Source organism: Episyrphus balteatus, chromosome 3, assembly GCF_945859705.1.
Source record: "Episyrphus balteatus chromosome 3, idEpiBalt1.1, whole genome shotgun sequence".
Lineage (NCBI taxonomy): Eukaryota > Metazoa > Arthropoda > Insecta > Diptera > Syrphidae > Episyrphus > Episyrphus balteatus.
The window spans coordinates 7,883,365-7,900,540 of NC_079136.1; the positions used below are offsets into that span (position 1 = coordinate 7,883,365).

A 17,176-nucleotide genomic window follows, 5' to 3' on the forward strand; every position below is an offset into this window, starting at 1 on the left:
ACGTGGGGGCTTCGGGGCACTGTCCCGACCAAACTAACTAAAGGTACCTGTCAAATAACGGAAATAGATAAGTCGTTTTTTTTTTCAAAAACTGCTCTAACGATTTTGATTAAAATATTTGTGAGTAATATTTAAAAAAAGAGCCAACTTTTGAAATAAGAATATTTGACATAGCCGATTTCAACCAAAACTTTTAAACAGAATCGTTATACAAAATTTTCGACAAAAAAAACACATTTTTCGATTTTTAAAAAATATTTTAATTTTTTTTTTTTTTTTGAAAAATTAACTTTTAGAAAACATGTTGATGCTTTTTATCGCAATTTTGTTTATATGTGTTGAATAGTACTTTCTTAAAAATGACATAATATTTTTTTTGGAAAATGTTAGAAAATTTGTATATAGGTACAAAAAATTATTTTTCAATATTTATTTTTTTTTTTAAGAATTCATATTTATAATAATAAAAACAAACTTTATTTTTTTCACATTACTTACCTGCCGATGAAATTCCGTAAAAAAATCAAATCATAAATTTCCCCCAATTTTATGAGTTTTAAGGTTTTCGCGGTTGTTAAGACATGACATTATTAGGGTTTTTCGGATTATCCGCGTTATATATATGTAAATATAAAGTGAGTTCACTACTGTACTCACCCCGAACGTTTCGCTTCAAATTGAAATAAAACGACATCAAAATTTCAATCGGGACGACAGTTTTAAGCTTTCTCGTACGTGGGACCCCTTAATAAACTCGTCACGTTCCATACAATTGCCGCTTCACACCAACAAGGATACAGTGAGTACGGTTTGCTCCCAACTTGCAAGCGTGCAACAAAACACGGAACCTCCTACGCCCCGCTACAACTTGCATAGCCAAAATCGCTAATAACATCTCGCTGGCAGTTTCCCGGTGACCACGCTCATTGCAATTTGAAGCGAAACGTTCGGGGTGAGTACAGTAGTGAACTCACTTTATATTTACATATATATAACGCGGATAATCCGAAAAACCCTAATAATGTCATCCCCCAATTTTGTTTAATAAAAAGCTTTAACATCAGAATTGTTTTTACCATAAGAGCAAGTACCTGCGACCTAGTCTTGTATTTTATTTTATTTACCATTAAACTGTTACCTTAATAAACATTTATAATATAACAACAGTTCCTATGATTCATTTCCCACCCTGTTAAACAAAGCTTTATTATTAACTTGTAGAAAGAAAAAAAAAAAACTTACCAGACCATAATGTAACTGTTATCATTTTAATAAATAATAAATAATTAATCAAATCATTTTGAAGTCAATTAAATACATACATTCTTTATTATTTTTAACATTTTTGATTATAAAATAATTAACAAGATCTTAAATAAAATAAATTAGTCAATTAGTCAACATTTTTTCTTATAATAATTAATTGGTGTTATTGGTTGTCTATTAAGTACATCTTGCAGTCTATAGGTGCGCAAGGGACGCAAAACCACTTGATTTTCCGGTGTAAACGGTGAACCATTCGATAGTTCAGAAGAGTTCAATTGAATTTGTGGAGATTTTTTTATGTTTGCTGTTGTCCTTGGGGTCAAATTAGAGCAATCTTCACCAACGTGGGTAGAATTATATTCAGTTGGACGTTTACGTCTACTGTGCATGGCAAATGTACTATTTAAATTGTTGACAAATAGGTTATAGTTGTTATTCAGTGGCGAGTTTTTCGGAGATAATTCTATTGTACATGCTGGCGAGATGGTCAGGTCTATAATTGCTACTGGTTTATTCAAATTATGTAAACGCCTTGTCATTTTTCTGGTCATAGTGTTATTATTTGCGTTTAAAATTTTAGGAGTCATAATTTCAGTTTTTTTTTTTTAATATCGTCTTCTTTTATAAACACGTAAAATTTTCACTTTTAATTATAGTTTTGATTAAAGTTAAATTTAAAATTAATAATAATTTTTGTATCAAGAAATGATGATAATAGTCCAGCTATTTTAAGGGTTATGTGAACATGGAGTCATATGGCAATGGCCACCATGATAAAAGCTCTTTTTCTAAACAAGATAAAAGGTTGCTCATGTTGTACACAATTCCGAATTAAAAGCTTTAATAGGGTGACAATTAATTCCAAGCCAATTTTCGATCCCGTAAATCTAAAAAATAACACGATCACTTTTGAAAAATGACGATCATCTCTTTTGAAAATGAGAGGCATCAGTTTTGAAAACTGACGCGCGTAACTTTTGAAAATGATACGCGTTACTTTTAAAAATGAGACGCGTACTTTTGAAAAATTACGATCATCTCTTTTGAAAATGAGGCGCATTACTTTTGAAAAATGACGCGCGTAACTTTTGAAAATGATACGCGTTACTCTTTAAAATGACGCGCGTTACTTTTGAAAAATTAGGAGCATCTCTTTTGAAAATGATGCGCATCACATTTGAAAACTGACGCGAGTAACTTTTGAAAATGATACGCATTACTTTTAAAAATGAGACGCGTACTTTTGAAAAATTACGATCATCTCTTTTGAAAATGAGGCGCATTACTTTTGAAAAATGACGCACGTAACTTTTGAAAATGATACGCGTTACTCTTTAAAATGACGCGCGTTACTTTTGAAAAATGAGGAGCATCTCTTTTGAAAATGACGCTCATCACTTTTGAAAAATGACTCGTGTAACTTTTGAAAATGACACCCGTTACTTTTGAAAAATTACGAGCATCTCTTTTGAAAATGACGCTCATCACTTTTGAAAAATGACTCGTGTAACTTTTGAAAATGACACCCGTTACTTTTGAAAAATTACGAGCATCTCTTTTGAAAATGACGCGCATCACTTTTGAAATATGACGCACGTAACTTTTGAAAATGATACGCGTTCCTTTTTAAAATGACGTGCACTACTTTTTAAAATGACATGCGTTACTTTTGAAAAATGAGAAGCATCTCTTTTGAAAATGACACGCACTTTTGAAAATGACACGCGTTACTTTTTAAAATGATTTTTGAAATATGACGCACGTAACTTTTGAAAATGATACGCGTTCCTTTTTAAAATGACGTGCGCTACTTTTTAAAATGACATGCGTTTTTTTTTAAATATGACGCACGTTACTTTTGAAAAATGAGGAGCATCTCTTTTGAAAATGACACGCACTTTTAAAATGACACGCTTTACTTTTTAAAATGATTTTTTAAATATGACGCTCGTCAATTTTGAATAATGACTCTCTTTAATGTTGAAAAATGATGAGCATCTCTTTTGAAAACTGACGCGCGTAACTTTTGGAAATGATACGCGTAACTTTTGAAAATGATACGCGTTACTATTTCAAATGACGCTTTACTTTTGAAAAATGAGGAGCATCTCTTTTGAAAATGACGCTCATCACTTTTGAAAAATGACTCGTGTAACTTTTGAAAATGACACCCGTTACTTTTGAAAAATTACGAGTATCTCTTTTGAAAATGACGCGCATCACTTTTGAAATATGACGCACGTAACTTTTGAAAATGATACGCGTTCCTTTTTAAAATGACGTGCACAACTTTTTAAAATGACATGCGTTTTTTTTTAAATATGACGCGCGTTACTTTTGAAAAATGAGGAGCATCTCTTTTGAAAATGACACGCACTTTTGAAAATGACACGCGTTACTTTTTAAAATGATTTTGTTGAAATACTTGTTAGGATTATACTTGCGATCAAAATTTATAAGTAACTTAGTTTTGATTTGTTGTTTGAAAGAAAATAATTTTAAATAAAATATTTATTCTGTTGTTTGCTCTATTTGAAACAAGACGTTTTATTCTATTTATTCTCTGCTAAAAGATTTTTTAAATATGACGCTCGTCAATTTTGAATAATGACGCCCTTTAATGTTGAAAAATGACGAGCATCTCTTTTGAAAATGACGTGCATGACTTTTGAACAATGAGGAGCGTCAATTTTGAAAAATGACGAGCATCTCTTTTGAAAATGACATGTTTGTGTCCTGAGCTTATCCGAAGTCAGAAAAATTCTATCACATCACGTTTTATGAGATACTCCCGTTAGAAAATCAAAAATGCCGGGGTGACATTCTGTATCGCATAAGCGAACAAACGTTTTCGCGTGTGCGAAAGATTTGCTTCAGGTCATGAAGCAAATCTTTTCGCACACGCGATAACCTTTGTTTGCTTATGCGATAAAGAATGTCACCCCCGCTTTAAACAGTTTTTGAGGTTAAATCTTAGCACGTGATTATTTGTTTTAATTGAACATGTTACGGTTTCCAAAAGAACTAATTCTGACTTCGGATTTGAGATCGGCACACGAAAAACCCCTAAAGAAAAGTATAATTTGATTTCTGTAACAAAAATCTTGTTAGCCAGTGTAATCTGGGAGCTGGCTGCTCATTTTTGATTTCGAGATATACAGCCCTATTCTGCTATTCGATTCACATGAATCGAAAGATTTCTCTCCTTTCCCAAGTCAACATGGTTTTGAAAAACCACTAAAATTCGAAAGCAAATTGTTGTTTCCGTCCGTTTTAGAAATTCCAAGGAAAAAAAATGTGTTTAAGTTTAACTTTAACCCCCATTTAAACGATTCCTTATCACGTGAATCGAAAAGCAGAATAGGCCTGATAAACAAGATCTGCATAACCCAGAATTGTTTTAGTAAATATTTATATTCATAAATAGAATTCAAGATGTAAGATTTTTTTAATAATAAGCTTGAAGCAAATCCATACATCAATTTTAATTAAATTGAAAACAATTTGTTATAAACATAGAGACATGAAAGCTCATTTTTTATTAAATAATTTTAAGCTTAAATTCATTATTATTTTGCCAAAGCTTACGAAATATATTTAAACAAATGGTTCAATACTAATTTCTACAACAGAACACGGAGTGGTTAATTCAAATGCACTAAGAACAGTCGGATGTAGAACACCAATTTTGCCAATGGGAGCATTTTTATACATAACATTGGCACATCGCCCTGGGAAATAGCTAGAATCTAAAATTATTAAAAAATACAATTTAATGGTTTAGTTGAAATTTGTTGTTTTGTTTTCATCGAGTTTATTTTTTTACCTTCAGATGCTTGTAAATAATATCCTTCTCCAGATTTCCATGGAACTTCCAAAAGCTGCATAACACGATCTAATAAACCATGAACAACTTCAAATCCAGCCGATTTACTGCAATTTACGGCACACAATCTGCGTTCGTTCCTTGCACCGACTTCTAAATGAAAATTTAAAAGAAGTCAAAACGAGATCAAAAACTAACCAAAAAACTAACCTGTATCATCTTCAGCCAAAACTACATCGCTCACTTCAAACAATTTAAGTGGAAGTGGCATTTTGCGATTAGCCACAAGAGTCTTCAGAAGACCTGGCAGCAGAGACGTTCTCACAACTTGAAACTCCAGTGTTTTCGGATTCGAAATATGAACAGCTGGCAAGTTCTCAATCAGCTTATTCAACTTAGTTCCAATGTCGTCACGTGAACACAAAGTAAAAGTCAGAGCTTCAGTGAAACCAGCTTGAGCAACTTGCTCACGCAATTGCTCCGTCAGTTTATTCAACGGAAATTGTTTGGCGATATGCATGAAAGATGGTAGTGACTTGGTAATGTTATTGTAACCATAAGCAATAGCCACATCCTCATAAATATCACAGGCATGAATTACATCGTGTCGTGTTGGAGGAATCCTCACGTGTAATTCATCATCACCAACCAGAGTTGTTTCCAAATACATTTTGGTCAACATGTTGGCCATTTTTTGGGGTTCTTCTGTTATTCCAACAGCAGCATTTGCTTTGGCAGCTGATATTTTTTCAGTGCGATATGCTATTTCGGGGTATGTCGATACTGATCCGTCGGGGTATTCAACATTGCATGGTTCGATGGTGAATTTGTCAGCACAATGAGCTGAGAACATACAAACGATAGTATCGAGTACAACTTTGGCTTTTGTTAGATCGGTTGCGGTGCATTCGATAAATACATTTTTAGTTTTTAGCGAAATTTTCGAATGATCTCCGTTGATAATTGGAGGCAATGATAGAACAATTCCTTGGGAATCATAAATAACTGGATATACTGGGGAGTCTCTAATGATGGGAAGAAACTGCTTTAATTGAGCATGATTCGTGTAGAATTCCATTAATTCGTTTCCATTCATTGATTTGGTTTGATTAAGTGGAATGAAGTTTATATTTTGGGGTTCACGTGCTTCATAAGTAAAAGGCCCTTTAATGGTGTCGAAGTCATGGGTCCCTATGGCGACGAGAGTCCGCTTCCTACAGATGTTGTGGTGCAATTTGTCCTAGAAAATACAGATATTTTTTTTATAAAAGTAATAAAGTTAGTATTATAATATCAAATGTTTTGAAATAATTTATGACTTGAATACTATCTACTTGAGAAGGAGCAACGAACGTAAAAATATTCTTACCACGTTCTAGCACGGACGGGGTGGCAATATTCCATCCTTGAATCCTTGTTGTAAGAGGCGACTAAGGGATACATTATATCTAGGCAAATAACATTAAGGGCCATATTATGACTCGCGAGTCATTCATATCGTCGTATAACGATTAGAAAAGTACGACGATCAGCCCGTAATGCAATCGAAATAAAGAAAATCTTCGGATTTCTCGTAAAATTGGGCACAAAGCATGGAGTGGTAAATATTTTCGAACTCTCTCCTGTATCATAGATTACAAGAAGATCGACTCTATGTAGCATGAAATTCAAATTTAATAATTCGAATCTGGTTCTGAATATGGTGCTTATAACTTCGAACGAATATTTGGTATTAAAATAGCTTTCAGTAGTTAACATTTGGTGGTTAAGGTTGCCGTAGATAAATCTAGAAGGTGATGAGGACGCTTTAGTAAAATACTGGTCGTATATTTTGTCATCTTTTTTATTTATGACCAATGACCATTGCGAACATATTTTGCCAGTCGTCAATGTTATCTTCTGATAAGGATAACTCAATATTATGAGATAACGCCAGCTGGTTCCAATTATTGAAAGGATAAGCATTTGTTTACAATAGCTTCTTTAACATTGACCTATGTAAACTATTTTCACTTCTCGTCAGTACTTTTATTTAATATATCCAGAATGAGATTTCAAATGTTGCAAATAAATGGTGGGTGACAAACGTGATTCTACTTGAATTGCATAAGTAGGAGTTGCGTTTCATCAAAGAGGTCTACTGCAAAATCCTGCACACCGTAGCACATACAAGCGTACTAGATATGTATGTACTTAGAGGTTAAGTGTCAGCTTTGCTTCTTTATTTTTTTCTCTCACATGATTCCGAAAATTTAAGTTGCCAGATAACAACACTCCAAGGTACTTGAATTTAAGAACTATTTCTATCGACTGGATATTGAGTCGTCAAGTCTCTGCACGTAGTCTACTCTTATTTCGGTTCTCAAAAATCATTAATTTTGTTTTCAAGACCTTGATTTGTAAAATGTAGATTCCATAATTAACTCAAGTTTTTACTTGCGATATAGGGCAAGTTTAGGATACGTAAAAAAAATCGAACGCGATGTCACAATCAGACATAACATTACTATGATGGAGAATGTCAAAAAAGTGGGTCCCACAATTCTGTGTGTCTATGTGTAGGTACCTCGAGCTACAGCCTAAACTACTGGAGCGATTTTCTTGAAACTTGGTAGTAAACTTGGTACTCTTGTCAACCGCTGCTACTTTGGTCTGAGAAGGCAATTGGCCAGCAAATCCCTCCCTCCCTTATCATCTAAGTCCTGTCTAAAATTTCGGAAGTGAAAGTTTTTCGCATTTTCTTAATATAAAATACAATATGGGGCATTTCCAATTGCCCCATATGGAAATTCCCCACTTGGGGCATGGTGGGGCTAGTATTCTTGTTTGGGGATGTTTTGCTTGGCATGTTGTGGGGCTACTTCAACGTGTAGATGGTATTATGGACCACTTTAAATACAAGGAAATCCTTAGGGACACTATGCTTCGGTATTCTGAGGAGGAAATGCCTTTAAAGTGGACATTTCAACAGGATAACCATCCAAAACTTAAGACTAAGTCTGTGAAACAATGGCTATCCCCAAAAAATCGGTGTTGAGAACTTGTAGAATGGTGTGGAAAAAGGGATTAATAGATCTGGTACCTCAAATTTGGACAAACTTTGGCAAGAATTTCGACGAGCTTGGTACTCAGTACTTGTTTAACGATTTCGGGGACATGTCTCAATAATTAACCGCCTTGATTAACAATAAGAGTTACTCAACCAAGTAATAGTTATTTTCTTTTAATTGTGTTAAAATTTATGTTATTTTTACTTGCGATATAGGTACTATATATCAAGTTATGCATTCGTACAAAAAAAAAAAGTTGAGATAACATTTTTCCATGACATTACGATGTTAGACAATGCCAAAAAAGTGGGTCCCGGAAGTCCGTCTGTCTGTCAGACAGACAGACAGACGGACAGATCCTAAACGGATGGACCGATTAATGTCAAACTTGGTATGTAGCGTTATTTGGCGACTCTCCAGAGGGGTTTTTGGAATTAATTTTTTTGGACCAAAAATAACGGTACTTGTCATATACCGAAAACGGCTCTAACTATTTTGTTTAAAAAATTCAAATGTTAGTTTTAAGCTAAAGTCTATCTTTCAATAGAAAAAAATTTTTTTGAAAATCATTATTAACGGTACCTGCCATGGAACCGTTTTTTTCAAATCCGATTATCTCCAAAACTGCTTATTCGATTTCAACGAAACTTTTTGTGAAGAAGCATTTATATAATTTAAATATAAGCCAAAAATAAAATTTGGAAAAAAATAATTTTTGGATTTAAAAAAAAAAATTGAAAATTTTTTTTTGAAACATCAAATTTTCGAAAACGGGACATTGAACTTTTTTGAAATTTTGTTTTTAGATGTTGATTAGTGATTTCTACCAAATGGCATACTAATTTTATTTTAAAACTTTTTTCCAAAAAAATATTTATAAAAAATTAGTTTTTTAAAAAACGGCTCTAACGATTTTGAAAATTTTTTTTCTAAAAATGCATGTTAATATATCAATCAAAACTGCATACTTGTTTTGGAGGGCAATTTAATTTCAGATTTTATTTTATTTTTTTTTAAAAACGAATTTTGTTTTTTTTTCCAAATTTCTATATAAAAAGTCTTAAAAATTTAAGCAACTTTAACTCTAAGAGCAAGTTCGTGCGACCCAGTCGTGCATTTTATTTTTTTTGTATTTATGAAGTTAGCTGGTTATTTTGTCCTAGAAAAACTTGATTAGATGATTTAAATATTGATATCAATATACAGGAGCGAGCAAAAAAAAATACTAACGAAAGAGGTTTAAAGAGTTTTGAACAAGAACTAAGTTACCAAATTTGGCATATTAAAACTGTTTTATTTTCATTAAACATAGTCAATTTGTGGAATATTTTACTCCAAAACCATTATTTGGTCAAAAGTCTACCTAAATATGCGTTTTTAGAAGAGCAAAATAATGCAAATGTTTTTATTGTTTGCATTTTTTTTGCTCGCTACTGTACTTAATTTCTTTTTTAATAAAACAAATATATCTGTGTTCTTATTTTCTCATTAATAAAACAGCTCGTTGAAGTTAAGAAAGTGCGAAAAACTTTCATTTCAGAAATTTTAGACTACATGTGCTATTTATTTTGTCGCCACTGTATATGGTGCAGAAGCATGGACTTTAACAAAGGCGGATGAAAACATCCTGGATTGTTTCGGTAGAAAAGTTCTATGTGCGATTTTTGGTCCCGTGTGCATTGATAGTGATTGGAGAAGAAGATACAACAACGAACTTTACGGGTTTTACAAGGGCACTAACCTAGCCAAAAGAGTGAAGGTGCAGCGCCTGAGATAGTTAGGTAACGTTGAACTCATGGACACCAATGCTCTGGCTCGGAAAGTTTTCGACTCCAAATCAGAAGGATGGCGCAGTAGAGGAACCCCTCGTCTGAGGTGGCGCAACTAAGTGGAAGGGGGCCTCAATCAACTTGGCGTGCGAAACTGGAAGCAGCGAGCTAAGCATAGAGCTGGCTGGCGAAGCTTGATGGATTGTAGCCGCCTTACGGCACTGGTCAGGGTCACCCTAAGTAAATAAGCTACTACTTGCAAGTGCAGCCTAAGCGTAACTTACTCTTGTAAAACTTTCATCTTCAGAATTAAAGACTCATTGGTAATTCAGATTTAAAAAAAATTAGTAATATCAAACTTACTTGCAAATCGATAAACGAATTGTACGATTCTTGGGTAAAAGTGATGTTCCTTAGAACTGCAGCCACAGCAAATGGTCGAATTTGGGCAGTTTCCGGTAAAATTTTCAAAGTTTCACGAGCTTTAATTCCGCCCTTGGGTTCAACTAATTTAAATTGAGGAGGCTTAATTCTAAATAAGAAAAATAAACATACAAAAGGGGGAATATTTCATATCAATTTTTCATTCATACTTTTCTTGGAAAACTAATAATCCAGTTACTAGACCTTCCATGCATAACAAATCATATCTATTTGCAGGAATATCAATGCGATAGATGATTTCTTCGGATGCATCTTGAGCTGCTGCAACATCTCCTTGCTCTTTCGTAAGCATTTGTTTTTCAGTTGTCTTTTTTGTTTGAAAAGTTAAAAATTATATATATTTATTATTCAACTGAACCGAAATCAACCTCACTTACCACTTCATCCAATTCAAGACCAAAGGCAAAACAAAGTTGCTGGAATTCATCATCGGCTGTAAAGTAAATTGTATTTATTTATTTTAAAAGTTTTGTAATGGTTGGTGTGATAAATACTTACTATATTTTTTGCCCAAAGCATTGAATAACAAATCACGTTTTACACCAATTGTCGGCATTTTTTATTATTTTAATTTATTTTATTTGCCGTTTTATGTTAAATAAAAACGTGATTTTTCACTGAAATTTTATATTCAATGTGCCAATGTGGCTGCTGCTGTGGTTGCACTTGACAGATAAGTGTTTTTTTTTTTTTGTTTCTTTCCCCTACCAACTTTACGACACGTAACGTAAGGTTAACCTAAACTTTCATCATCTGCTGTCAGATTCAGTTCGACTATCTGACACCAGATGTCGCATAAAGATTCTGGAAGAAAAACTCATCATTTCTTTATGCATTAAACAGAATGAAGATAAAATGCGTCGCTCTTGGCTCGGCGACAGATCGTTGCCTGAGAAAATTATTGTCGTATGTGGAAAATTGCGATTTTTAGGTTTTGCTGCAGTTTTGACCGAAAAAAATAATCTTTCAAATGCTGTTTTCCGTATTTTAATATCTATCTCGGTTAAGAAGACTATTTGTATTAATTTTGTCGTATGTGCAAGGTCGAATGAGATTGGGTACCAATCTATTGAAATCTGTTTTTGATCCTCCAAATACAAAAACAAATTAATCATGACGAAAAGCTTCTCAGGATCCTTATAGTAGCCAAATTGTTAGTTGGCATATGGAGTATAAAATATGTACTAGATTCATTTTTCTCTATTCATCTGTTGACCAGAATAGGAACTAATATTTAGGCGTGTTTTATTATGTATGTGGATCTGGATCAGGATCAATTTTACACGCAAAACAAAAGCAACACGTGACCCTGCTTTCTATCGGGATCATTTGCATTAAAACAAATATAAGAGATTGAGCATGAATTGAATAATAATAAACAAATGTGAGCGAAGAAGATATGAATACATAAATATGCATCCATATTGATCCAGGGGCCAAATTCTGCAAGTGCGAGTTTTTACGTGAGTTTTTCTGTGCCTTGTTCGCAAGGCAATTTACACTTTTTTTTCGTGTAAAAAGAGGAACTCACTCCTGTGAAATAGGCCACCAGATCGTTTTATTTGTATTCATGATCTATATGGATCAATGACCATACAAAAACTCAGCTTTTGGTTCAATAAAAATGACCCCGATAGAAAGCAGGATTACATAGACAAAATAAAAAAAAAACTCAAATTTCATTTTTCCACACACAATTAATATCCCAAAGCCCTAACAATTGTTTTTGTACGAAAAAGAGGTGGATACTTTTCAATTTCGCTCGCTGTGCAGAACAGCGTACTGCAGAACGTACTTTTTCGTTGAGTCATTTTTGTATGCGATTTTTCGTTTCGCAACAGCGAAAATTTTTCGCTTTCATATGAGTCGCATTACTGTTTTCCTCCCAACGACAGCACTGAACTTGAAGATCTGACATCTGACAGATCAAATGTCAATTTTGACTGAAACGAAAGTTTATAAAGTAGAATTTTATAAAAAAAAAAAAACACTGCTTAATTTAATTATAAATAAATAGAAAAACCAATGTTTTATTATTTATGGCACGGCTATCAACAAAATCCAAATATATCTTGAAAAGAAAAAAAAAAAAAGATTCGAAAACTCATCTGTGCTTAAACAAATTTCCCCCGCCTTAATTGTTGTAATGTTCTTGAATGTTTGTTCTGTCTGTTAATTTAATCTAATGACCCGCTTAAGAAAAATGTTGCTATTGTATTTAATTGCAATATTAGCTTTGGTTCTTACCTATCTGTTAATCTACAGAAGAACCACTCTCGACTTTAAAAACATTCCATATTTAAAGACTTCTTTAGACCATAGTTCTAAGCCATCTAGAATTGATGTATCCATAACAGTTGTAGCTTGTGGCTCAAAGCTGGAAGAAACCTTAACAATGCTCAAATCAGCACTCATTTATAATACAATTAAGACATTTTTAAATATTAAAATTATAACCGAAGATGTCTTAAAGCAAAAATTTGAATCTCAATTGATTAAATGGCAAAAAGATTTCCCCAATCATTTCTCATTCGAATTGTATTCGCTACAATTTCCCAAAACGGGTGAAAAAGATTGGAGAAATTTGTTTAAACCATGTGCAGCTCAAAGGCTTTTCTTACCGGTAAATTTGCTTTTAAACTATCTTTTATAGTAAAGTGCCGTAAAGCATAAAATTTGTAAAATCTTGGAGTTCAGGGAAAGTCAATGAATCTATATAACGAGTGTTGGACTGTAATTACTAACAAAGTTAAGTTGTATTACTAACAAAGTTAAAAAAAAAAATTTGACCGCTCTCGATTGCAACAATTTTTAGCCCCAATTTACCGAAAAATTAATTTTTATTTATTTATTATTTTTTATTAACAAGCACTTAAAGGTAACTAGCTAATACAGAGTGTAAAGAGCCTACCTGCGAGGACTATTTTTAGCTGTGAGTGTTTTACAATAAATTCAAATTTTAAAATTTAGGTTTGATATGAGATTGTTTATAATTTTAATATTTGTATGATTTGGAGTTGTAAGTAGATCATTATACCTACAATATTGTTTTTTTTAAAACTTTTTAGATGTTATGCAATTTTTTAATAAATGTTCTAAATGTAAAGTTACGTTGCAGGTGATGCATATGGGCGGATTTTGTTTGGATAGGAGTTGTTCGTGTGTGACGACTGTGTGTCCAAATCCAAGTCGAATATAATTTCTGATTTTTATATTTTGGTAGATCCGGGTATTGAGGATATGTTTTGTCGCGGTTAATTTCCTTGTATTGGTGATGGTATTGGCTCCAATCATTTAGCTGCTTCTTTCTTAGAGATTTATGTATGAAGTTTTTCATGTCTTTTTTGTAAAAATTTTGAAGGAGTAAACGGGTGCCTGTTTCGTCGAACCTGGCATGGCAGCTCGATCTGCTTCTTCGTTTCCGCGTATGCCAGTATGGCCGGGAACCCACATAAGTTAGATTTTATTTTGCAGTTTGAAAAGCTGATTTCTTATTTCGGTTACTAGTTCTACATTGTTGTTTGGATTTATAGTAGCTTTTAACACAGATATACTTTCTGAGCAGATTATAGTTTTACCACAATGTTTAACTGCTGTGTTAATTACTTGTAGAATACCAAAAGCTTCAGCTGTGAAAATGGATGTGAAACCCGGCAAAATGCCTACCGCTGAGTGAAACCGTCCAATCGGAATTACTGTCTCATTTTAGATTTTGCTCAGAGATTCAAAAATTGTAGGTACCCTTATTGTCATTTCTTTAAACCTTGCCAAGAAAACGTTATCTGGGCTTGAATTCCATTACAACCCACTTTTAAAAAAAGTACGTGACGATAATATAAATTTTGCTATTCAAAGCATATATTATAATTCCGCCGGTAAGCATTTTAAATCAAAGATCTGGAGAAGTTTTTGAAACAGAAAATGAAAATTCAATTTAAAAGCAAGCTCTGAAAATCATAGAGGTTGTAACTATCATAACTTCTATTCTTGACAATTTTATTTAACTGCATTTAATTGTTTTTTTTTTATTTGTATTGTTCAACGTAAGGTAAAAACAAATCTTTAACTAAAACTACATACTTTAATTGTAACACAAAATTTACTGTATAATAATATGACCTGTGTTTTATTTTCCTCGTGATCCAGATCAGATCATTGTTTTTATTAGCTTTACAACAAAAGCAGGATTTTGTTTTGTTATTGTTTCGCAAATAAATTAATGATTTGATCCGGATTACAAGGAAAATAAAACACAGCTAATATTCTTATTTAATTTAGTTTAGTTTTTTTTTTTTATTTGGTCCCTAGTTTTAAGTATAAATTTCTACAAATAATGTTAAATATTTATGTGTTATTTATAACTTAATATCTATTCATGTGTTATCTATTGAATATTATACTAAAATATTATACCAGACCAATCCTAAGTCGGTAATTTCATCAATTTTAAGAATAAAAAAAAAAAAACACTTAATTTTTTGTTTTATATTCATTCATTAGATTTTGCTCAAACTTTGTGAGGATGCTTTCTAGGATTGTAAGGAACTAAATCTATGATGATTTAATTCTAAGTTATGTTCCTTCCCCACTACCCACATTCGAACTTTTGAAAAATGTCATTTTTGTTATTATAATTTTGCTTCTGAAAACTATTCTGTTTGAAACGACATTTTAAAGCTTATAAATAATAGTTTTTAAATAAATATTAAAAAATCCCTGAATTTAAAACGATTTTTGAAAATCTGGTAATTTAACTGTATTTTACCGTGGTTTTTGATTGACTCCAGAACTGCGGATATTATGTACCTACACATAATACCAAATTTTAAATTTTATTCAATAAAATAAACTTTAAATTAACGCGATGTATGTACTCCTTATGAAAAATTTTAAGCTCAAGGTATTGAGTTTTAGAAAAAAATACCCATTTTTATGCTATGATATCTCACGGACTTAAGATAGAAATATGAAATTTACAGTGGGGCATATTCATAGTCGTTTTAAGACTCCAGTTTATCTTAGACAGGGGTTTATCCAATGTTATTTGTATAGGATAAACTCCAGTCTTTCTTAAAAGCAGCAGAAAAATAACTACAGTCTTTCTTAAAAGCAGCAGAAAAATAACTAAATCACCAAAAACTTTTCAAAAGCGATAGATATCTAGTTTTTGATAAATTTTATTTATAAAAACAAAATTTGTATGAGCCTTTTTTTTTCAAAAAACGATTTAGAAACCGAAATGATTTATGTTTAAACAAATTTCTTTACTCAGTAAAAAGGAAATGTTGCATTCTAACCGTAATATTTCAAAAATGCGAGCTGATTGGATTTTTCTGATTTAACACACCGAAAACCATTTGAAAAGTATAGTTTAGTCTAGGCAAAAAAAAAGTATAATTTTGAAAACAAGTGCCTTTAGGCATGCGTTAAAAACACCCATCAGCTGCTGTTGTCCCATTTTGTCCCCTTACAACCCATCATCATTAATTCTACAGTCTTTTGAGACCCAAGATCAAGTTTGTAAGAGTTCTCCTTTCTAAAATAACTTTAAACTAATATAAATAAAGAAAAAATCCAAAATATAAAAAAATTATTAAAAATTAAGAGCGGACAAAAATTTTTTTTTTACATTTTTCTATATACCATTAGAAATACATTTCAATTGACTTTCCCTTGATTCCGAGGTATAAATCTTAAGGCACTCCACTACTAAAGAAATTCATTTATTAATTTTTTTTTTTTTTGTTTGTTTTTGTTTAATTAAAAGTCCCTGCTTCGAAATACTGATGCTACGTTATATGTCGATACAGACATTGTATTCCTGTCTTCGGTGGAAGACATTTGGTCCCATTTCAATAACTTTAATGCTTCGCAAATAGCGGGGCTATCACCGGAGCACGAAGACACACAAATCGGCTGGTACAATCGATTTGCACGTCATCCATTCTACGGGCCATTAGGCGTCAACTCTGGAGTGATGCTTATGAATCTGACTAGGATGCGCCTATTCGACTGGGAGAATCAAATTCTTCCTCTATACAAGAAGTATAGATCTCAGATAACGTGGGGCGATCAGGATTTAATAAATATTTTATTTTTCTATCATCCTGGTACATAAAATATTGCTTTGTTTTCTATTTTTGTTTGTTGATACATAATTCATAATTTTTAATTTATTTCTTTTTTAATTTTTTTTTTAGATAAACTGTATATATTTCCATGTATTTTTAACTATCGACCAGATCATTGCATGTATGTTAATGTTTGTAACATAACCGAAGGCATTCGTATACTTCATGGCAATCGAGGATACTTTCATTTGAGTAAACAACCTATTTTTAAGAAAATCTACGAAACTATTAGAGATTTAAATGTTACGATACAACAAAATTATAATAATAGTCTGTCACATTTTCCATATCAATTAAATTATAGTCTTGTAACGAGCTTAGCTAATAGTTCCATGTGTTTTAAAATTATAAATAAAATAGGTAAGCAGCATATTCCTGCATTAACATAAAATAAACATGTTTTTCATTTAAACAAACAAACAAACAAAAAAAAAAAAAAAAATAGGTTCATGAACATAAACCATGTATGTATGTATGTTGTCTGTGAAGCCTAGTATGCAAATCGTCCATTTTTGTTCCAGTATAAAATTCTCTTCAAAATAGAATCAAGAAGCTAAGATTTTGGAGAATTCTAAATTTTTGGATACCGAAGCGGAAGTGCATACTAGACTTCAATGTGTAATTTGCTCATCAGAACATACCCACTTTTTATGTAGGTATATGGTTGCAAGTTGTAATCATTAAATCTAA

At 32.3% G+C, this 17,176-nt stretch overlaps 2 protein-coding genes across 3 annotated transcripts; one reads left to right on the forward strand and one right to left on the reverse strand.

The window, feature by feature from the left end:
- Nucleotides 1–4,769: 4,769 nt before the first annotated feature.
- On the reverse strand, nucleotides 4,770–11,020 carry LOC129915716 (phenylalanine--tRNA ligase beta subunit). 2 transcript variants are annotated; one of them, XM_055995376.1, is made up of 7 exons: nucleotides 10,854–11,020; nucleotides 10,733–10,788; nucleotides 10,505–10,662; nucleotides 10,275–10,443; nucleotides 5,303–6,332; nucleotides 5,093–5,242; nucleotides 4,770–5,015 (listed from the first exon to the last, which is right to left on the reverse strand). In XM_055995376.1, the coding sequence occupies exons 1-7, from the start codon at nucleotides 10,909–10,911 to the stop codon at nucleotides 4,864–4,866; spliced, it is 1,773 nt and encodes a 590-aa protein (XP_055851351.1). In that variant the 5' UTR covers nucleotides 10,912–11,020; the 3' UTR covers nucleotides 4,770–4,863. The 2 variants fall into 2 exon arrangements, with proteins under 2 accessions (XP_055851351.1, XP_055851350.1); XM_055995375.1 differs by having other exon boundaries at nucleotides 5,093–5,245.
- Nucleotides 11,021–12,298: 1,278 nt separating this feature from the next.
- Nucleotides 12,299–16,881, forward strand: LOC129916157 (glucoside xylosyltransferase 2). Its single transcript, XM_055995960.1, has 3 exons — nucleotides 12,299–12,978; nucleotides 16,123–16,465; nucleotides 16,556–16,881. The coding sequence occupies exons 1-3, from the start codon at nucleotides 12,541–12,543 to the stop codon at nucleotides 16,873–16,875; spliced, it is 1,101 nt and encodes a 366-aa protein (XP_055851935.1). The 5' UTR covers nucleotides 12,299–12,540; the 3' UTR covers nucleotides 16,876–16,881.
- Nucleotides 16,882–17,176: the final 295 nt, after the last annotated feature.

What these genes read in the sequence shown, in the direction of transcription:
- LOC129915716 (XM_055995375.1), bottom strand. Translation starts at nt 10,911, where the DNA reads ATGCCGACAATTGGTGTAAAACGTGATTTGTTATTCAATGCTTTGGGC. An exon ending in GTCTTGAATTGGATGAAGTG is followed by an intron (nt 10,663 to 10,732) that starts GTAAGTGAGGTT and finishes CAAACAAAAAAG; the next exon opens with ACAACTGAAAAACAAATGCT. An exon ending in TTATTAGTTTTCCAAGAAAA is followed by an intron (nt 10,444 to 10,504) that starts GTATGAATGAAA and finishes TTTCTTATTTAG; the next exon opens with AATTAAGCCTCCTCAATTTA.
- LOC129916157 (XM_055995960.1), top strand. Translation starts at nt 12,541, where the DNA reads ATGACCCGCTTAAGAAAAATGTTGCTATTGTATTTAATTGCAATATTA. An exon ending in CTCAAAGGCTTTTCTTACCG is followed by an intron (nt 12,979 to 16,122) that starts GTAAATTTGCTT and finishes TTTAATTAAAAG; the next exon opens with TCCCTGCTTCGAAATACTGA. An exon ending in TTTATTTTTCTATCATCCTG is followed by an intron (nt 16,466 to 16,555) that starts GTACATAAAATA and finishes TTTTTTTTTTAG; the next exon opens with ATAAACTGTATATATTTCCA.